Raw genomic sequence first — 20,043 nt, 5'->3', positions numbered from 1 at the left:
GCGTGGTAGCACGTGACTGTAATCCCAGCCACTCTGGAGGCTAAGGCAGGAGAATCGGTTGAAGCTGGGAGGCGGAGGTTGCAGTGAGCCAAGATCACGCCACTGCACTCCAGCCTGGGCGACAGAGCAAGACTCCATCTCAAAAACAAAACAAAACAAAACAAAACAAAACTTAGCTGGGTGTGGTGATGGGAGCCTGTAATCCCAGCTACTTGGGAGGCTGAGGTAGGAGAATCACTTGAGCCCTGGAGGCGGAGGTTTCAGTGAGCAAGATTGCGTCATTGCACTCCAGCCTGGGTGACAGAGCAAGACTCTGTCTCAACAACAAAAACAAAGACAACAAAACCAGGACCACCTCTGGGTTCACTGGGGGCATCTGCTTCCCACCAGAGGGCACACGCAAGACAGGGAGGCAGGTGAACCTCATTTCCTAACACAGCGTCCCCCAGCCCCACCACTTCCCGTGGACCTTGTCACCTTGAAACCCTGGGTCTGCCTGAGGTCAGGGAGACGGGACCAGGTCGCAGCTTCTCCTGAGCCCCCTTCCAGTATTTGACTTGTGTGCCCACCACACAGCCCCAGCATGGACTTTCCCAGCCCACACACACCTGCACATGGAGGACCCTGCCTGCATTTTGCACCCCTAGGAAGCGAGAAGAGCCCCCGGGCCTGCGCCCAGATTCCTCGGAACATAGCCTCTCTCTTCCAGGTATGGGGCATTGGCTGTGAGGACCGAGCCGTGTACTTCCGGCAGGGTGTCACCCCCAGCGAGCTCAGTGGGAAGACCTGGAAGGCCATCATCGCGGCCCGAGAGTGTGACCGGTCACACTCTGGCAGCTCGTCTAGTCTCCTCAGGTGACTGGGGGTGGCAGGGTGTGCAGGAGTCAGGTTGGGATGGGCCGTCTGAGCCTAGGTGGTCATGTCCAGAAGAGGCTGCCACCTGCCCCACTGGGTCCCAGGACTTGTCCCAGGCAGGAGAAAATGGGTCTCCACTCACAAAAGCCACAAGAGCCGAAGCCCTCCTGCCTCGGTCCCACAGAGAGGAGGTCCTGGGGGCAGCCTGGGGTGGCCGCTGGAGGTGTTTGACATACTCTGGGCTGCTGGTGGCAGCACCTGGGAGCAGGGTAAGGCTGGGCTGTCGTGATGGAGGTAAGGCTCGACCCTGAGCTGGGTTGTCCCATTGGGTCCAAGGCTGAAGATCTGGGGCAGAAACAGTTTCTCTGGGGTGGAAGTAAAGGCCCTTCTGTCCAGGGGAAACAAGGACAAGACAGAGGGTCTCTGCCTAGCCTGCAGCAGTGGTCTCAGACTCAGGCATCGGGGTCTCCTGGAGGGTTTGTTGAGACTTTGATCTCCGGGTCTTACCCCGAGTTTGTTTGAGACTTGGTATTTCTCACCAGCCCCCAGGTGATGCTGCTGCAGTTTTGGGGCTGCACCTGGTGGTCCGTGGGTCTAAAGAGCATGGACAAGCCCCAGCTCTGCCCACCAGCCGTGAGAGCACAGGCAGGCGACTCAGTGGATGAGCTGGGGACATCTCAGCTCTGCAGCGGGCGTGTCCACATCATGGGCATGGATGGAGATGGCGCTCAGGGCCCAGGCTCTGCAGCCGTCCACGTTTCCACCTGTAGCTGTGACCCTCCCTAGCCCCTGGTCCACACCCCTCTGCCCTGAGCCTGGTGGTTGCCACCCTGCCGTGCTGTCAGCCCAGAGGCCCAGGGAGGACAGCCAGGGCAGGCGTTTGCTCATGTGTCACCTGAGGGTTTAGTCTGCTCAGATGGTGTTTTTTTTTTTTGAGACAGTCTCACTCTGTCATCCAGGCTGGAGTGCAGTGGTGTGATCATGGCTCACTGCAGCCTCAAACTCCTGGGCCCAAGTGATCCTCCCACCCCAGCCTCCCAAGTAGCTGGGATTACAGATGTTCACCACCACACCTGGCTAATTCTTGTATTTTTAGTAGAGACAGGGTTTCCCCATGTTGGCTAGGCTGGTCTTGAACTCCTAACCTCAAGTGACCCTCCCACCTCTGTCTCCCAAAGTGTTGGGATTACAGGCGTGAGCCACCACACCCGGCCAGCTGGTAGTTCTTTTTTTTTTTTTTTTTTTTTTTAGACGGAGTCTCACTCTGTCGCCTAGGCTGGAGTGCCATGGCGCGATCTTGGCCCACTGCAAGCTCCACCTCCAGGGTTCACGCCATTCTCCTACCTCAGCCTCCCGAGTAGCTGGGACTACAGGCACCCGCCACCACACCTGGCTAATTTTTTGTATTTTTAGTAGAGATCAGGTTTCACCGTGTTAGCCAGGATGGTCTCGATCTCCTGACCTTGTGATCCTCCCGCCTTGGCCTCCCAAAGTGCTGAGATTACAGGCGTGAGCCACCGCGCCTGGCCCCAGCTGTTAGTTCTTAAACTGGAAAGCACATTAGAATCAGCTGAGAAGCTTCAAAAACTACAGATGCCAAATCTTTATAACTTTGAGGTTAGCAATAGCTTCTTAGATATGACACCAAAAGCACAGGCAATGAGGAAATACAGATAAATTGGACTTCATCAGAATTAAAAACTTTTGTGAATCAAAAGGACATTATCAAGAGAGTGAAAAGTCAGTGGAAGAAAGGCAAGGCTGGGTGCAGTAGCTCACACCTGCAGTCCCAGCACTTCAGGAGGCCAAAGTGGGAGGATCGCTTGAGCCCAGGAGTTCAAGGTCAGCCTGGACAACATAGTGAGACCCCATCTCTACAAGAATTCTAAAAAAAATTATCTGGGTGCTGTGGCATGGGCCTGTAGTCCTAGCCACTTACAAGGCAGAGGTGGGAGGATCACATGAGCCCAGGAGGTCGAGGCTGCAGTGAGCTATGATCACGTCACTACACTCCAGCCTGGGCAACAGAGAAAGACTCTATCTCAAAAAAAAAAAAAAAAAAAGACAATAACAAATGCTAGTGAGAACATGGAGAAATTGGAACTTCATACACTGCTGGTAGGAATGTGAAATGGTACAGCCACTGTGGAGAACAATTTAGCAATTCCTCAAGACATGAAACCCAGAACTGTCATGTGAGCCAGCACATCCACTGCTGGGTGTATATCCAAGAGGCTTGAAAACGCGTTTTAGTCCATTTTGTGTTGCTATAAGGGAATCCTGAAGCTGGTCTTTTATAAAGAAAAGAGGTTTATGATCAGGCGCGGTGGCTCACGCCTGTAATCCCAGCACTTTGGGAGGCTGAGCCCAGCGAATCACTTGAGGTCAGGAGTTCAAGACCAGCCTGCCAACATGGTGAAACCCCGTCTCTACTAAAAATACAAAAATTAGCCAGGCGTGGTGGTGCATGCCTGTAATCTCTCAGCTACTCGGGAGGCTGAGGCAGGAGAATCGCTTGAACCTGGGAGGCGGAGGTTGCAGTGAGCTGAGATTGTGCCACTGCACCCCAGCCTGGATGACAGTGAGACTCCGTCTCAAAAAAAGAAGAAATACTAATTCTAGATCTTCACTCTCAGATATGTGGATGTGATTGGTCTGCAGGGTGGCCCAGGTGTCAGCTCCCTGGAAGCAGGTGCTGATGTATACCTTGCACAGAGGAAGAGACAGGAGTTCAGAGAGGTTCTGACTTGCCCAAGTTTCCACAGGCAGTCATGGTGGAGCACGCTGGAGCCGGGCCTGCCTGACAGCGCCTGTTCCCCTGCAAGGGAGTGATGGGTCTGCCCTGATTTGTCCCCAGTGCCGGCTGCTTCTTCGGTGATGAGGTGAGGGGTAGTGGCGAGTCTGCCCCCAGCGACACCGATGCCTCCTCGGAAGTCGAGAGACCAGGGCCTGGCCAGACTCTCCCTGCAGAACCTCTAGACGATTCCAAGAATGCCACAGGGAACTCAGCCTCAGGCCTGGGGGCTGGCAGGACCGCAGAAGATACCGTGGAAGATGCCTGCCCAGCCGAGGGCAGCAGGGAGGCCAGACCCAACACGCACCCCGGCCCGGCCCCCACCCCGGCCGAGCTGCCCTGGACCAATATTGACCTCAAGGAGGCCAAGAAAGTGCCCAGCCACTCGGCCGCTGGCTTCCCCGAGACCACCAGCCTCTCCTCGCTGGGGCTCCTCCCACTGGGCTTGGAGGAGCCGTATGGGGTGGATGACCACCCGCTGTGGGCCTGGGTGTCGGGAGGCGGCTGCGTGGTGGAGGCATGTGCCATGCCCAGGTGGTTCACTGTCCAGGCGGGTAAGGGCTCCTGCAGGGCCTGGGGGCATCCACATGGCCAGGTGCCCTGGGGGTGTGGGGTGTGGGAGGAGGCCGGGATCAGGGGGCTCGGGCAGGCCTGCTGTCCTCCCTGGACGCCTCACTGTGCTCAGCAGCTCTGAGCCAGACATTGCGCCCCTTTGTGGCCTCCAGAGACCAGCCCGAGGCTGTCAGGACCTGGAAGCACAGTGGCCAGTGCCCCTTCCCCTGTCTGCAGCCCCTCCCCTGTGCTAGCAGTGGTGGCTGCTTTCCAGGCTGAATTACTGGGGGAGAGCAACTCGTCCATCAGGGCGAAGGGTGGAAGGAGGCTTAACAGAGAGCGTAGCTTTTGAGCTAGAAAGGGCTGATTTGGTGGAGGGGAGCGCCGTGGCTTCCTGCCCAGCTGCAGGCAGGACAGTGCCCCGGCCCTGAGGCTCTCTCTGCCCCACAGGCCTGTCCTCCTCGGTACACATGCTGTCCCTGTCCATCACGCCGGCCCAGACCGCTGCCTGGAGGAAGCAGATCTTCCAGCAGCTCACGGAAAGGACCAAGCGGGAGCTGGAGAACTTCAGACACTACGAGCAGGCCGTGGAGCAGGTGGGTGCCCCGGTGGCTGCGCACGCATTTTTTTTTTTTTTCCAGCAATCATTCATTGAGCGCCTGCTGTGTACCAGCTCTGAGAGAAACAGATAGATGCCTCCATCCCCTGGTCTCCCGCCCAGATGCAGGCATAGAGAAATGAGCTCAGGGTTTCTTCGTCCATCCTGAAGACTTTGGTTTGGGCCTCACTGTGTTCCGGACTCGTTGGAGGCCCTGGGGACCCAGAGACGGCAGCAACCTCAGAGGGTGGTGGGTGGGGAAGGGAGGGTGGCCAGGGAGGGGAACCACGTCATCCTCTTCCTGCTGGAGGGAACCCCGGGCGCCCAGGGGTGTAGCGTGTGATTGCAAGGAGTTAGCACAGAGGGCGGCCGGAGACCCCACGCCTGGGCTGACCCTGCTTCTGCCCCGCTATCCTGTGGCAGAGCCCGGCCCTCAGAGGTCAAGTGTGGGGGTGACAGGGAAGTCACACAGAGCATGTGACCCGCCTCATTCCAAAGGCCCCTGGACACAAGTAGGCTGTGGTTTGGGTTCTAGCTCTGCCGCTGGCTCACTCTGTGACACCAAGCCAGGCACGGAACCCTCCCGAGCCTGTCTCCCCATGCAGAAGGCGGGATGGCAGTGCCCACTCTGGCTGTTTGAGAGAGAGGAGGTTGTACGGAACAGCCCTGGCTCAGCCTGCACCTATTGGGTGTCCGGCAGCGTCACTGTTATCATTAGCATAGGGGGAGCTGGGCTGACAGCCGGGAGTGCTGGGTGGGCCCTACCCCAGCCCTGCCTCCTCCTCTGGGCACCCCCAGCCCCGCCCTCCTCCCCTGGCACCCCGGGCCTGCCTGTGATGGTGTCCACTGCCCCGGCCTGTGCAGTCGGTGTGGGTGAAGACCGGGGCGCTGCAGTGGTGGTGCGACTGGAAGCCCCACAAGTGGGTGGACGTGCGCTTGGCCCTGGAGCAGTTCACGGGGCACGACGGCGTCCGGGACAGCATCCTCTTCATCTACTATGTGGTCCACGAGGAGAAGAAGGTGCCCACGGGTCCCACAGGAGATGGGGCCAGGGAGGGGACACAGGACTGGGGTGCCAGAGGAGGGGTACAGAAATGGGGGTGCCCAGGGGAGGGGTACAGAAATGAGGGTGCCCAGGGAGGGACACAGAAATGAGGGTACCCAGGGGAGGGGTACAGAAATGGGGGTGCCCGGGGGAGGGGGTACAGAAATGGGGGTGCCCTAGGAGAGGGAGTACAGAAATGGGGGTGCCCAGGGGAGGGGGTACAGAAATGGGGGTGCCTGGGGAGGGGGTAAAGAAATGAAGTACCAAGGGAGGGGGCAGGGCTGGGGGTACCCAAGGGAGGGGGCAGGGCTGGGGGTGCCAGGAGAGAGGGTGTCCGAGGGCCAGGGTCCCAGGGTGAAGCACAGTGGGGGTCACCCTCCAGAGGCCTTCTGCCCTGGGTGACAGCCCTGCCGGGCGCCTGTTCTGTGAACAGTACGTCCACATATTCCTGAATGAGGTGGTGGCGCTGGTCCCAGTGCTGAACGAGACCAAGCACTCCTTTGCCCTGTACACCCCTGAGCGGACACGGCAGAGGTGGCCGGTGCGTCTGGCTGCTGCCACCGAGCAGGACATGAATGACTGGGTGAGTGGTCGGTGGTCCCCTCGGGCCGGGGGGAGGGACAGCCATGGTGGGGTGGCCTGGCCTGGCCTGGCCTGCTCAGCAGTGACCGGCGTTGTGCCACACCAGCTCGCCCTGCTCAGCCTGTCTTGCTGCGAGAGCCGGAAGGTGCAGGGCCGCCCGTCCCCGCAGGCCATCTGGTCCATCACCTGCAAGGGGGACATCTTCGTGAGCGAGCCCAGCCCGGACCTGGAAGCCTACGAGCACCCCCTGCCCTGCGACCAGATGTGAGTGAGCCGCACTCTGGGTGGGGTCTGGGGCCTGGCCTCACCCCGAGCTCGTGGTTACAGAAGGGGGATCCAGAGGACTGGAGTCCACGCAGGGTCAAGCTTCTCGCTGACCAGGCAGAGGCACGGCCACTGGTTCCCAGGCCCCCAAGTCCCCCTGGGCCTGTCCAAAGACTCCAAGAGGGGGAACCAGAAGCCCCACTGGGCCCAGGGTGGGTCAGTGCCGCCCAGCAGCCTCTGAGCATCGGGAGGAATGTGGAATGTGGGTGAGGGGCACAATTCTCCACCCCAGGGGGCTTCCAGGCTGTAGCAAAGCAGCCACGTCTCTCCACCTGCCCAGGGCACAGACCCGGTGCTCAGCCGCCTCCAGCTCCAGCTGAGCCCCTGCTGCATGGGCGGCCCGGGGCCTGGGGGCAGAGAGGAGAGAGCCGCTGTGGGAGGAGAGTTTGGGGGCGTGGTCAAGGCAGAGTTGGTGGGGTTTGAAGTCCAGCAGGAGTGGGCAGAGAGAGGACTTGACGTTTGGCACTGGGAAATGCTGGTGGAGACTGGACCTGGGGGACCCGGGGTAGCCAGGCTGGAGTGGGGTGAGGGCAGGGCTGGGCGCACAAGCCTAGGAGACATTGTTCTGTTGGGGACATTGAGAGCCACAAGGTGGGGCTAGGCAGGTTGGCTCACGCCTGCAATCTCATCACTCTGGGAGGCTGAGGTAGGAGGATCACTTGAGGTCAGAAGTTCGAGACCAGCCTGGGCAACATAGCTAGACTCGTCTCTACAAAAAAAAAAGAAACCAAAAAAATTAGCAAGACATGGTGTCATGCACTTGTAGTTCCAGCTGCTCGGAGGGCTGAGGTGGGAAGATCACTTGAGCCCAGGAGTTCAAGGCTGCAGTGAGGTGTGATCACACTCACACCACGGCACTCCAGCCTGGGCAACACAGCGAGACCCTGTATCAGAAAAAAAAAAAAAAAGCCACAAAGGGGGAATGAGGTTCCCTGGGGGGGATCTGAGCTGAGTCCTGAGGACAAGGGCCCGGCAGGGGACATGGGGGCTATGATTCTGTCCCCTGTGGGACAGAGGCTGCCCTGGGGGTGTTCCCAAGCCGACGAGGTCCTGGGCTTCATTACCCGTGGGCACTGGGGCTGGGGACATAGTGAGCCAGAAGTCCTGGCTGCAGGAGGGGACAGCAATATCCTGTCAGAGGATTCAGACCGCCTCTGGTGACAGTGACAGTGACAGGGCCTCGGCCGCAGGAGGCTGTGCCCTCACCAGCCGCAGCCTGCACTCTGCCCGCCCAGGAGGCCATGCTGTGCTGGCACCGCCTCCCGCTGACACCCTGGAAGCCCAAGGGCCGTGCTGTCACTCATGCAGAGGATTAGATGTCATGTCCGGCTCTGCTCTGTGACATTCAAGCCTGGCTGCACCTGCCACTGTGGCCAGCCCATTTCCCCAGGTCCCAGACCCCAAGGGGCCCCTGTGAAACACGCCGCTGGCCTCATCTCCCTCCATGTCACCATGGGGCTGAAGTGGGTGGGTTCCAGAAGACTCCCAGCCCATGGAGAGGGTCTGACCTGCACAGCCCCAGTGCCGAGACCCTGCACCTCTCGTGGGCTGAGTCTTTTTAGCGTTGATTAATATGAACGCGGAGGTCAGGCAGGGTGGATGGTCTGTGCTTGGAGACCGAGGGCTGGGAAAATCCCAGAACCACAGGAGGACACGGAACAAAAGGGCAGCCAGGCAGGGTCGGAAGGTGGGGTCTGAGGGGTTTCCACCTGCCCTCTCACATCCTTCCAGGTTTTGGCGGCAGATGGGAGGCCACCTGCGGATGGTGGAGGCCAACAGCCGGGGCGTGGTGTGGGGCATCGGCTATGACCACACGGCCTGGGTATACACAGGCGGCTATGGAGGCGGCTGCTTCCAAGGTGAGGGCGGCCCACGGCCCCCCCGGAGCCTTTCTGGGCGTTCTTTCCTCTAGTCCCCGTCTGGGTTCCCTGCCCAAGGCCAGGGCCACTGTCCCAGTGTTCACACTCGGCTAACAGCTGGCTGACAGGTGACCTTCACCACTGCCAGCCTCCACCCAGGATGGTCCCTGCCAGTACCCACTTCGAGCTGAGGGCCTCGAAGGTTCCAGAGAGGCAGCGGCCAGGGTCCACCAGCATGTCCAGCCCCTCATTTTCAGGGCGTTAGGTGGGTTCCTCCTTCAGGGTAGGCACTCGCTGAACTTCTGTGGCCCCCCGATTTCTAGGAGCCAGGGTCCCTCTGTTCCTACTGGAAAACGAAGGCGGAAACAGACACTGAAACGGGGCGTTCCAGGCCGCAGCCCACATGCCCCACGGGGGAGCAGCTAACCCCAGAGAACTGTGGTCCCCTGATACCCCAGGAACGCATATCTGAGCAGGCTTTCCAGCTTCCCTGTGTGTGAGGCAGGAATGACCTCTGTCTTCATTTTACAAGTGAGGAAGCCGGGGCTCACGGAGGTTACGTTGATGGTCCCAGGTGCCTTTGTAACACAGAGTGAGCTGGGTGGGCCTCATGCCTCCCTGGTGCTAAGTAGGAGGGCAAGGTGGGAAGAGGCGCTGGAGGGGTGTGGATGGGAGGTTTAATGCACAGCAGGCTGTGCTCATCGAGGTTGCACAATCCCAGAATAATCACGGTCCCGGAGGAGAAAACCCAAGCCAGGCCAACCCCCGTGCGATAAGCTCAACAGGACTGTTTGCCCCTCTCCGCTGACCTGGCTCCAGCCCGCCCTCCCCGTCTCTCTGGGAATCTGTGCTTCAGACGGAAAGCCAGAGTCCCAAGCGGAGCGTATGTGGCCTCGGTCCCAGCAGCCACCTCTCCCCACAGGCCTGGCCAGCAGCACCAGTAACATCTACACGCAGTCAGACGTGAAGTGTGTTCACATCTATGAGAACCAGCGCTGGAACCCTGTCACAGGCTACACCAGCAGGTAAGTGGCACAGGTGCCCGGCCAGGATGCTGCATGGCATAGGCCTTAGTCCTGGCAAAAACAGGACAGCAACATCCACCGTAGCGTGGAGTCCAGTAGAGCCTGGTGTCAGGCCGCCAGCAGGAAACTAACCGGATCTTACCACTCACTGAGATTTTTTTCCTTGAATCTTTTTTTTTTTTTTTTTTTTTTTTTTTGATACAGAGTCTTGCTCTGTCACCCAGGCTGGAGTGCCATGGCATGATCTCAGCTTACTGCAACCTCCGCCTCCTGGGTTCAAGCAATTCTCCTGCCTCAGCCTCCCGAATAGCTGGGATTACAGGCGCCTGGCACCACACCTGGCAAATTTTTTGTATTGTTAGTAGAGACAGGGTTTCACCATGTTGGCCAGACTGGTCTTGAACTCTTGACCTCAAGTAATCTGCCCACCTTAGCCTCCCAAAGTGCTGGGGTTACAGGCATGAGCCACCGCGCCCGGTCAAAAGTCTCTAACTGTATTGACAAAGTTTCTACCTCCAAGAAATGTATGTAATTCCTTCTTAATAAGATTCTGTTCCTGATTCAAGCACCAGAGATAGAAGAAAGAGAGGTTTGTACTTTTGTTTTCTTTTTCTTTTTTTTTTTTGAGACCGAGTCTCGCCCTGTCGCCCAGGCTGGAGTGCAGTGGCGCGATCTTGGTTCACTGCAACCTCTGCCTCCCAGGTTCAAGCTATTCTCCTGCCTCAGCCTAACAAGTAGCTGGGATTACAGGCGCGCTCCACCACGACTAGCTAATTTTCGTATTTTTAGTAGAGACGGGGTTTCACCATGTTGGTCCGACTGGTCTTGAACTCCTGACCTCATGATCCGCCTGCCTCGGCCTCCCAAAGTGCTGGGATTACAGGTGCGAGCCACCGCACCTGACCTGTAGTTTTCTATACTGGAGCTTTGACATCTTTTATTAGACTGTATTTCATATTTTTGGACAGTATTATAAGTGGCATATTCAAAGTTTTAAATTTTTTTTTAACTTTTTGAGGCTGTCTAAAGAAATGCAATTGATTTCCTCTCCTGCTTTTCTTTGTTTTTTTTGTTTTGTTTTTTGAGACACAGTCTCACTCTGTCGCCCAGGCTGGAGTGCAGTGGTGCGACCTTGGCTCACTGCAGCCTTTGCCTCCTGGGTTCAAGCGATTCTCCTACCTGAGCCTCCCGAGTAGTTGGGATTACAGGCATGCACCACCATACCTGACTATTTTTGTATTTTTAGTAGAGACAGGATTTCACCATGTTGGTGAGGCTGGTCTCCAACTCCTGAACTCCCGAAGCCCGCCTCAGCCTCCCAAAGTGTTGAGATTACAGGCATCGTCAGGCGTGAGCCACCGCGCCCGGCCTCCACTTCTGCCTTTTCCAAATTGACGAAATAAACACTTAGTAATAGAAACAACAAACTCTCTGACAACTCTAATCTCACCAGCCAAAGACAGCAACTGCAATTAGCATGTGGGGTGTGGCCTTCCAGCCATACTGTGTGTCCGTGTTGGGGGCAGACAAGGCCAGGCACAGGGAGGTGGCTCCATGACCTCACCGTTCTGTACCCAGAGTGGACCCAGTGTATCTGACTTTACTCAGCCTTGGACGTCTCGACCATATGTGACCTTTTCAGCGTCCTATGGAACCATTTAAAGGATGTCCCTGTGTGTAAATATTTGTGTGTCTGTGTGTTTACCCCAGTAAATCAGGGGATTTGAGATTTTCTAAGGCGGTTGGCACACATCGCCAAAATATTTCCATCCTGAAAACCTCCGCCTCAGCTGTGGGCAGTGTCCACACAGCCTGGCAGCACACTTGGATCTCCACCCCCTCCTCACGTCCTCCTCAGTTCCGACGGAGGACAGGGCAGGGCAGGGCTGCGCACCCACATCTGTCTCAGAGAGGCCTGAAAGGGCCACAGCTGGTCATCACAAATGCGTGCCCCAGCTGCGTTCTCCAGGCATCTCAGCCTCAGCCGTCCCCAGAACTGCCCTATGTGCTGCTTCCTGCCACTCGAGTGTCCTGTGGTGGTACTAACAAAGTACCACAGACCACATGGTTTGAACAAGAGAAATGTGGCCACGTGTGGGGATTCACACCTGTAATCCCAGTGCTTTACAAGGCGAGATCAGCCTGGGCAACAAAGCAAGACTCCATCTCTACAGGACACTTAAAAATAAATTAGCCAGGTATGGTGGCATGTGTCTGTGGTCCCAGCTACTCAGGAAGCTGAGTTGGGAGGATCAATTGAGCCCAGGAATTCGAGGCTGCAGTGAGCTATGATCATACCCCTGCACTCCAGCCTGGGTGACAGAGCGACAGCCTGTCTCTGAAAAGAAAGAAAGAAAAGAGAACGAGTGAGCGAGAGAGAAAGGGAAAGAAAGAGTCTTCTCCCCTCTATGCATGTGTCTGTGTCCAAATTTCCCCCCCTCCCCCCGCCTTTTTTTTTGAGACGAAGTCTTGCTCTGTCGCCAGGCTGGAGTGCAGTGGCGTAGTGGCACGATCTCCGCTCACTGCAACCTCCGCCTCCCGGGTTCAAGTGATTCCCCTGCCTCAGCCTCCTGAGTAGCTGGGACTACAGGCATCCGCCACCACACCTGGCTAATTTTTTGTATTTTAGTAGAGATGGGGTTTCACCATGTTGGCCAGGATGGTCTCGAACTCCTGACCTCAGGTGATCTGCCCGCTTCGGCCTCCCAAAGTGCTGGGATTACAGGCGTCAGCCACTGTGCCCAGCAGGCTGTCACCTCTTAGGAGTGCGAGTGCCTGGAGGTGGCTGGCTCTGAGACTGGAGCTCGGTGCTTCCCTGTGGGGTGTTATGGGGGTGTCTGAGTGAGCCAGTTCATTCCCCAGTCTCCCTCGTCACCTGCCCTGTCGTCCTGCCGCAGGGGTCTGCCCACGGACCGGTACATGTGGAGCGACGCCTCGGGGCTGCAGGAGTGCACGAAGGCTGGCACGAAGCCCCCGTCCCTGCAGTGGGCCTGGGTGAGGTCCCGCTGCCCCCTGGGGGATTGGGAATCCGCCCTCCCACCCCTCCTTGCCCCTCCTCGAGTGTTCTGACTGCCCTCTGGATTCGGGGGGTCCCATCCTCATTGACCCACTCCTCCCAGGTTTCCGACTGGTTCGTGGATTTCAGCGTTCCGGGGGGCACGGACCAGGAGGGGTGGCAGTATGCCAGCGACTTCCCTGCGTAAGCCTCTCCCTGCACAGGGCCTTCGGGCCGGGTCCTGAATGTCAGGGCCCTGGAGTGTGTGGCCTCTGGCCTCACTGCTCTTCCAGGCTGAACCCTGCCCCCTAGGCCTGGCCAAGGAGCAGACCCCTGGTGCCAGCCCTGCTACTGGAAGGGGAGGAGCCAGCAGAGAGGCCAGGAGGGGCCCAGGGGAGTGCTCCCTGCACATGTGGCACCCCTGGCCTCCATGTGTGGCACGGGTAGGAGCGCCATGGCTCCCCCACGCCACGTTCATCCCTGCTGTGCCAGGCACGGGCTCTGGGAGGGTCAGATGGTGGCACCCAGGGCACCAGACTGAGGGGCTTGAGGAGGGCGAGTGGCCTCTACAGCCTTAGCAGGGTGAGCTCTGGGGGGCTTTGAGCCAGGCCCTTAGTGTTGAGGGACCCAACACGAGATGTTAGGTGAAGGGGCAGTGTGAGCCCCTCGGAGAGATGCAGTGGCTGTCACGAGGCCCTGGACCCTGGCGGTGCAGGTGCATGGCGTGGGCAGGCCCTTCACGGCACAGTCTCAGCCTGTTGGAAGATGGAGCCAGGACAGCCTGAGCCGGGGCCCAGAGCCAGGTGGCTTCTGAGCAGACCAGGACCGTCCCCTCGGCCACAGCCAGGCCTCCTGGACCACCCTCCGCTCAGCCTCGGGCCTCATCCTGACCGAGGGCTCTTGCTCCCCAAAAGGGCTCTGATGGGGCCTGGGGAGGGGAGGGCTGAGTCCCCTTAGCCTGACCCCTGACAAGTGACTGCTCCGCTCCAGCCCCAGGGAGGCCCCGACCCCCTTCCCCAGGGAGACCCCTGCCCCTGGGAGGCCCCAACTCCCAGGAGGCCCTCCCTGCAGGTCCCCAGGGCTGCACTCAACCCTGATCCTGCCTGGGCAGCCAGGAAGCACCTCCTGAGAGCCGCGCATGGTGACACCTCCTCCTCTGAACCCCATCCATGGCTTCCACCCAGTCCCCATGCCCTGTAACGGGTAGAACAAGAATGTTTACATGCACGGTCCCTTTCCAGAAACTTCCACGAAGTGGCCCTGATTTCATCTTCTTCCTCCTTGCAGCTCATACCATGGGTCCAAAACGATGAAGGATTTTGTGAGGAGGAGGTGCTGGGCCAGGTGAGGCAGGGCTGCAGGGTGACTGTTACGGTCAGGCTCCTGGAGGAGCCACCCCTGAGGGAGCTCTGGTTCCCCACACCCCGGGCCAGATCTCCTGGCCTCTGACCTCAGTCCCAAGGGAAGAAGCAGTGGGGAGTAGGGTGAAGAGGGAAGCCGAATCTGAGTAAATGTCAGCCCAGGAAATGCCCGCAGGCTCCCAGTGCTCTCTGGTTTCAGAATAGTTTGTTTTCATGAACAAATAAGAGAAATGTCACTGGCACACTCCACCTGTGAGCTGGACAGAGAACGGGGCCTGGCTGGGGCTGGGGGTGGGGGTGGGGGCCTGGCTGGGCCTGGATGGGAGTGGGGGTGGGGAGGAGGCCACCTCTGGGCCCCTCTTTCTACCCGCCCCGGGGTTGGCTGCTTTCCTCCTCCTGGCTCCAGAGGCAGAGGCCCTGGAGCCTGGTGGTCACCTTGGGGTCCCTGGGCTGTGTCCCCTCTCCACTGTACAGAAAATGCAAGCTGGTGACCAGTGGGCCCTGGCTGGAGGTGCCCCCCATCGCCCTCAGGGACGTATCCATCATCCCGGAGAGCCCAGGTGCCAAGGGGAGTGGGCACAGCATCGCCCTCTGGGCCATCAGCGACAAGGGGGATGTGCTGTGCCGCCTGGGCGTGTCGGAGCTCAACCCTGCGGTGAGTGCCGGGGCCAGACAGATTCTTCTTGAAATGAGACCTTTGCTCTGGAGTCTGGCAGGGCTCAGACCCTGCTCAGGACAAGCCCCTAGGACCAGTGGACACTGCCTGTGGTCCGAGTGGGTCCCTGTGCCCTGGGGCAGTTGGCCCAGGAATGAGGCGGGTGGGGCGGGGGTGACAGAGGTGGGCCAAGGGGACACTACGGCTCTTTGGCACCCGGTCCTTGGTGGTCAGCACCCCGGTGAGGTGCACACGCCCACGGGGGCGCTTTCCCTGCTCGCAGGAGGATGAGATGCGCCCAGGATTTCAACAAGCACCGAGATCAGGCTGGGTAGGGCTGTGTGACTCCCGGCTGTCCCCCAGCCACCTGTGCTGCCCACGCGCTAGGCCCATTTCTGCTGGTCCTGGAGGTGGGGCCCTGGGGGTGGGGGCCCTGGTGACCTCAGCGCCCCTCCTTGCTGTCCCCAGGGCTCCTCCTGGCTGCACGTTGGCACCGACCAGCCCTTCGCCTCCATCTCCATCGGGGCCTGCTACCAGGTGTGGGCCGTGGCAAGGGACGGCTCCGCCTTCTACCGGGGATCCGTGTACCCCTCGCAGCCAGCCGGTGAGTGCCGTGCCCCAGGAGCCCCTGCAGTGTTCACCTTCCGTCCAAGCTGATGTTTGCTGAACATCCCCTCTGGGCCAGGGTCCCCCAGAAGCTGGGACTTCCCCCAGAAGTGGGAGTCCCCCTCCCACTGGGACTGACTGGGAGGTGGTCACCCTGGTAATGGGGCAGCTGGAGCCAGGCCTGCCTGGCCCTTCCTGGGGTGGCCCCTGTGTCTCGGCCCTGCAGGGTCCACTCCACAGTGACCAATCTGGTGGCTGCCCGGGAGGACGGGCTGTGCTGGCTTGTTCTTCTCCAGATGTCCAGTGTCCAACACGGGGACGCTGGTACTCAGCTGCCCTCTGCACAGGGATGGGTTAGCAGGGCAGCCCCTGAGGCTGGGTCTCCACCATGAGCTGCACAGGAAGCCTTTGTGTTGCACTGGCAAGATGAGTCCATCGGAGCCCGCCATGGCTTCCAGAGACCCCAGGCACAGTGCTGGGTGGACGGCAGGGCACGTGTCAGCTCTGTGTGGCCCACAGCTGACACCAGGCAACATATCCGAGAGGCAGCTGGGGACCGAGGCCCACAGCCCCACCTGGCCCATGTGAGTAGGAGAAGGCCGCGTGCCTGAGTCAGCCTCCCCTTCGCAGGTGACTGCTGGTACCACATCCCGTCCCCACCGAGACAGAGGCTGAAGCAGGTGTCCGTGGGGCAGACGTCGGTGTATGCCCTGGATGAGAATGGCAAGTTGCTCTTTTTTTAAATTTTTAATGTTTTGGCTGGGCATGGTGGCTCACACCTGTAATCTCAGTGCTTTGGGAGGCTGAGGCCAGCGGATCACCTGAGATCAGGAGTTCGAGACCAGCCTGGCCAACATGGTCTGCATGACACAGCGAGACTCTATCTCAAAAAAAAAAAAAAAACTTTAATTTTTATGGGTACAGAGTGGGTGTGTATATTTATGGGGTACATGAGATGTTTTGATACAGGCAAGCATGCATAATATCACATCAGGGTAAAGGGAGTATCCACCTCCTCAAGCCTTTATGTTACAAACAATCCAATTCTACTCTTTTAGTTATTATTGTTATTATTTTTTCTTTGAGATGGAGTTTCGCTCTTGTCTCCCAGGCTAGAGTGCAGTGGTGCAATCTCGGCTCACTGCAACCTCCACCTACTGAGTTCAAGCGATTCTCCTGCCTCAGCCTCCCAAGTAGCTGGGATTACAGACACGCACCATCACACCTGGCTAATTTTTATATTTTTAGTAGAGGCGGGGTTTCACCATATTGGCCAGGCTGGTCTCAAACTCCTGACCTCAAGTGACCTGCCCACCTCGGCCTCCCAAAGTGCTGGGATTACAGGTGTGAGCTACCACGCCTGGCCCTCTTTCAGTTATTTTAAAATGTACCATTAGCCAGGCACAGTGGCTCATGCCTATAATTCCAGCACTTTGGGAGGCTGAGGTGGGCGGATCACTTGAGATCAGGAGTTTGAGACCAGCCTGACCGACTTAGTGAAACCCATCTCTACTAAAAACACAAAAATTAGGCCAAGCGCGGTGGCTCACACCTGTAATCCCAGCACTTTGGGAGGCCAAGGCAGGCGGATCACAAGGTCAGGAAATCGAGACCATCCTCGCTAACAGTGAAACCCTGTCTCTACTAAAAATACAAAAAATTAGCTGGGCGTGGTGGCGGGTGCCTGTAGTCCAAGCTAATCGGGAGGCTGAGGCAGGAGAATGGCGTGAACCCCAGAGGCGGAGCTTGCAGTGAGCCGAGATTGCGTCACTGCACTCCAGCCTGGGCGACAGAGCGAGACTCCGTCTCAAAAAAAAAAAAAGCCAGGTGTGGTAGTGCGCACCTATAATCCCAGCTACTCAGGAGGCTGAGGCAGGAGAATCGCTTGAACCTGGGAGGAGGAGGATATTGATTGCAGTGAGCCAAGGCATGCCACTGCACTCCAGCCTGGGTGACAGAGCAAGACTCTGTCTCAAAAAATAAAATAAAATAAAAATAAAAATAAAGTAAAATGTACCATTAAAAAAATTTTTTTTTGTTTTTGAGACGGAGTTTCATTCTTGTCGCCCAGGCTAGAGTACAGTGACATGATCTCGGCTTACTGCAACCTCCGCCTCCCAGGTTCAAGCGATTCTTCTGTCTCAGCCTCCCAAGTAGCTGGGATTACAGGTCCCTGCCATCATGCCTGGCTAATTTTTTTGTATTTTTAGTAGAGATGGGGTTTCGCCATGTTGGGCAGGCTGGTCTCGAACTCCTGACCTCAGGTGATCTGCCCATCTCCGCCTCCCTAAGTGCTGGGATTACAGGCATGAGCCACCGCGCCTGGCTGTGTTGTTTTTTGACTTTATAATAATGGCCAGTCTTGCAGAAATAAAGTGGTATTAATATCTCAGTGTGGTTTGGATTTGCATTTCTCAGATGATTAGTGGTGTTGAGCATTTTTTAATGTTTGTTGGTCATTTGTATATCTCCTTTTTTTTTAATTTGAGATGGAGTTCTGCTCTTGTTGCCCAGGCTGGAGTGCAGTGGTGCGATCTCGGCTCACTACAACCTCTGCCTCCCAGATTCAAGCGATTCTCCTGCCTCAGCCTCCCGAGTAGCTGGGATTACAGCCATGCACCAACACACCCAGCTAATTTTGTATTTTTAGTAGAGATGGGGTTTCTCTATGTTGGTCAGGCTGGTCTCAAACTCTCAACCTCAGGTGATCCGCCTGCCTTGGCCTCCCAAAGTGCTGGGATTAAAGGCATGAGCCACCGTGCCCGGCCGCGTATCTTCTTTTGAGAAATGTCTATTCATGTCATTTGGCCACTTTTGGATGGGATTATTGGTTTTTTGTTTTTTGTGTGTGTGCTGATTTGTTTGAGTCCTTCTAGATTCTGGTTATGAGTCCTTTGTCAGTTGCATAGTTTGCAAATATTTCCTCCTATCCTGTGGGTTTTCTGTTTACTCTGATGATTATTTCTTTTGCTCTGCAGAAACTTTTTAGTTTAATTAGGGCTCCTTTATTTTTGTTTTTGTTGCATTTGCTTTTGGGATCTTAGTCAGAAATCCTTTGCCCAGGCAAAGCCCTTGAATAGTTTTTCCTAGGTTTTTTTATAGAATTTGTATGGTTTTAGGTCTAGATGTAAGTGTTTGATTCATCTTGAGTTGTTTTTTTAATATGGTGAGAGATACGGATCCAGTTTCATTATTCTACATGCGACTATCCAGTTTACCCAGCACCATTTATTGTATAAAGTGTCCTTTCCCCAGTTTATGCTTTTGTATGCTTTCTCAAAGATCAATTGGTTGTGGGTATCTGGCTTTATTTCTTGGTTCTCTCTTCTGTTCCACTGGTCTATGTGTCTATTTTTATAGCAGCACCATGCTGTTTTTGTTACTGTAGGCTTGTAGTATAATTTGAAGTCCAGTAATGTGATGCCTCCAGATTTGTTCTTTTTGGTTAGAATTGCTTTGGGCATTGAGGCTCTTTGTGGGTTCCATATGAATTTTAGGATTTTTTTTTTCTAATTCTGTAAAAAATGATGACAGTATTTTAATAGGAATTGCATTGAATCTGTAGATTGCTTTGGGCAGTATGATCATTTTCATGATATTGATTCTTCCACTGATTCATCCCATACTCATCAATCCATGAGTATGGGATGTATTTCCATTTGTTTCTGTCATCTATGATTTCTTTCAGCAGTGTTTTGTAGTTCTCCTTATAGAGCTCTTTCACCTCCTTGGTTAAGTACATTCCCAGGTATTTTATGTTATTTTTTGCAGCTGTTGTAAAAGGGGTTAATTTGATTCTCAGCCTGGTTGCTGCTGGCATGTAGCAGTGCTACTAATTTGTGTGCATTGATTTTGTAACCTGAGACTTTCCTGAACTCATATGTCAAATCTAGGAGTCTTTTGGAGGCGTCTTTAGGGTTTTCTAGGTATTTGATCCTATCATGGGCAAACAGACACACCGTGACTTCCTCTTTTTCGATTTGGATGCCCTTTCTTTCTTTCTCTTCCCTGATTGCTCTGGCTAGGACTTCCCTTGTCCATAGTTTCTGCCTCAGCAGAAAGAGGATCAGGAGGCCGGCTGTGCCCAGCACAATAGGGCGATTATGAGGCTCGGGGGACGCCCCAAGTGTGCAGAAGGCGGAGCTGGCTGCAGCCCAGGCTCCTGAGTGTGGAGAAGCGGAGGAGGCTGTGGCCCTGACTCAGGGGCCAGGACCCTCCTGCCTCCCCAGCAGCTTCCCAAACCCCGAAGTGGTTAGAGCGGGGCCTGGCCACCGGCTGCTGGGCCGCACGGGCAGGAGGGGCCGGGAAGGTCTTCCCCTTTGACCCTCACTGCTTCTCTCCCCAGGAAACCTGTGGTATCGCCAAGGGATCACGCCCAGCTACCCGCAGGGCTCCAGCTGGGAGCACGTGTCCAACAACGTGTGCCGAGTGTCCGTGGGGCCCCTGGACCAGGTGGGAGTGCTCAGGGGGTATCGGGCACTTGGGGTACTCTGGTTCCCTCTCTGGTCTCCCCCATCCCATGCCCAGCCGTCCCACTGCAGGTAGGGCTGAGGGCTTCATGGGGTCTGTGCTCCAGGTCTGGGTGATCGCCAACAAAGTGCAGGGCAGCCACAGCCTGAGCCGGGGTACAGTGTGTCATCGCACCGGCGTGCAGCCTCACGAGCCCAAGGGCCACGGCTGGGACTACGGCATCGGGGTGAGCGGGGCCCGCGGCCTTGGGCTGTGTTATCACCTTGTGCCTGCACTGGGTGCTGAAGACGGGACGACCACTGTGGGACTGTCCCCTGGGACC

General features: G+C 56.9%; 1 protein-coding gene across 7 annotated transcripts in view; it reads left to right on the top strand.

Annotated features, from left to right (window-relative positions):
* Nucleotides 1-20,043, top strand: part of TECPR1 (tectonin beta-propeller repeat containing 1) — a 37,171-nt gene that overhangs the window by 14,980 nt on the left and 2,148 nt on the right. For 6 of the 7 annotated variants that reach the window (XR_010158911.1, XM_016945057.4, XM_063815471.1 and 3 more), the window contains 16 exons: nucleotides 710-855; nucleotides 3,713-4,203; nucleotides 4,652-4,797; nucleotides 5,664-5,819; nucleotides 6,278-6,427; nucleotides 6,533-6,690; nucleotides 8,482-8,609; nucleotides 9,532-9,634; nucleotides 12,532-12,628; nucleotides 12,754-12,833; nucleotides 13,917-13,973; nucleotides 14,465-14,645; nucleotides 15,114-15,249; nucleotides 15,882-15,974; nucleotides 19,597-19,703; nucleotides 19,828-19,947. Coding sequence is in view for 6 of the 7 variants with exons in the window: in XM_016945057.4 (XP_016800546.2) it covers nucleotides 710-855; nucleotides 3,713-4,203; nucleotides 4,652-4,797; nucleotides 5,664-5,819; nucleotides 6,278-6,427; nucleotides 6,533-6,690; nucleotides 8,482-8,609; nucleotides 9,532-9,634; nucleotides 12,532-12,628; nucleotides 12,754-12,833; nucleotides 13,917-13,973; nucleotides 14,465-14,645; nucleotides 15,114-15,249; nucleotides 15,882-15,974; nucleotides 19,597-19,703; nucleotides 19,828-19,947 (2,349 nt within the window). In the remaining variant the exon portion in view is untranslated. The remainder of the gene's footprint in view (nucleotides 1-709; nucleotides 856-3,712; nucleotides 4,204-4,651; nucleotides 4,798-5,663; nucleotides 5,820-6,277; nucleotides 6,428-6,532; nucleotides 6,691-8,481; nucleotides 8,610-9,531; nucleotides 9,635-12,531; nucleotides 12,629-12,753; nucleotides 12,834-13,916; nucleotides 13,974-14,464; nucleotides 14,646-15,113; nucleotides 15,250-15,881; nucleotides 15,975-19,596; nucleotides 19,704-19,827; nucleotides 19,948-20,043) is intronic. The other variant, XM_054655998.2, reaches the window with a different exon arrangement.

Source organism: Pan troglodytes, chromosome 6, assembly GCF_028858775.2.
Source record: "Pan troglodytes isolate AG18354 chromosome 6, NHGRI_mPanTro3-v2.0_pri, whole genome shotgun sequence".
Lineage (NCBI taxonomy): Eukaryota > Metazoa > Chordata > Mammalia > Primates > Hominidae > Pan > Pan troglodytes.
This window is presented reverse-complemented; position numbering and strand designations above follow the sequence as displayed.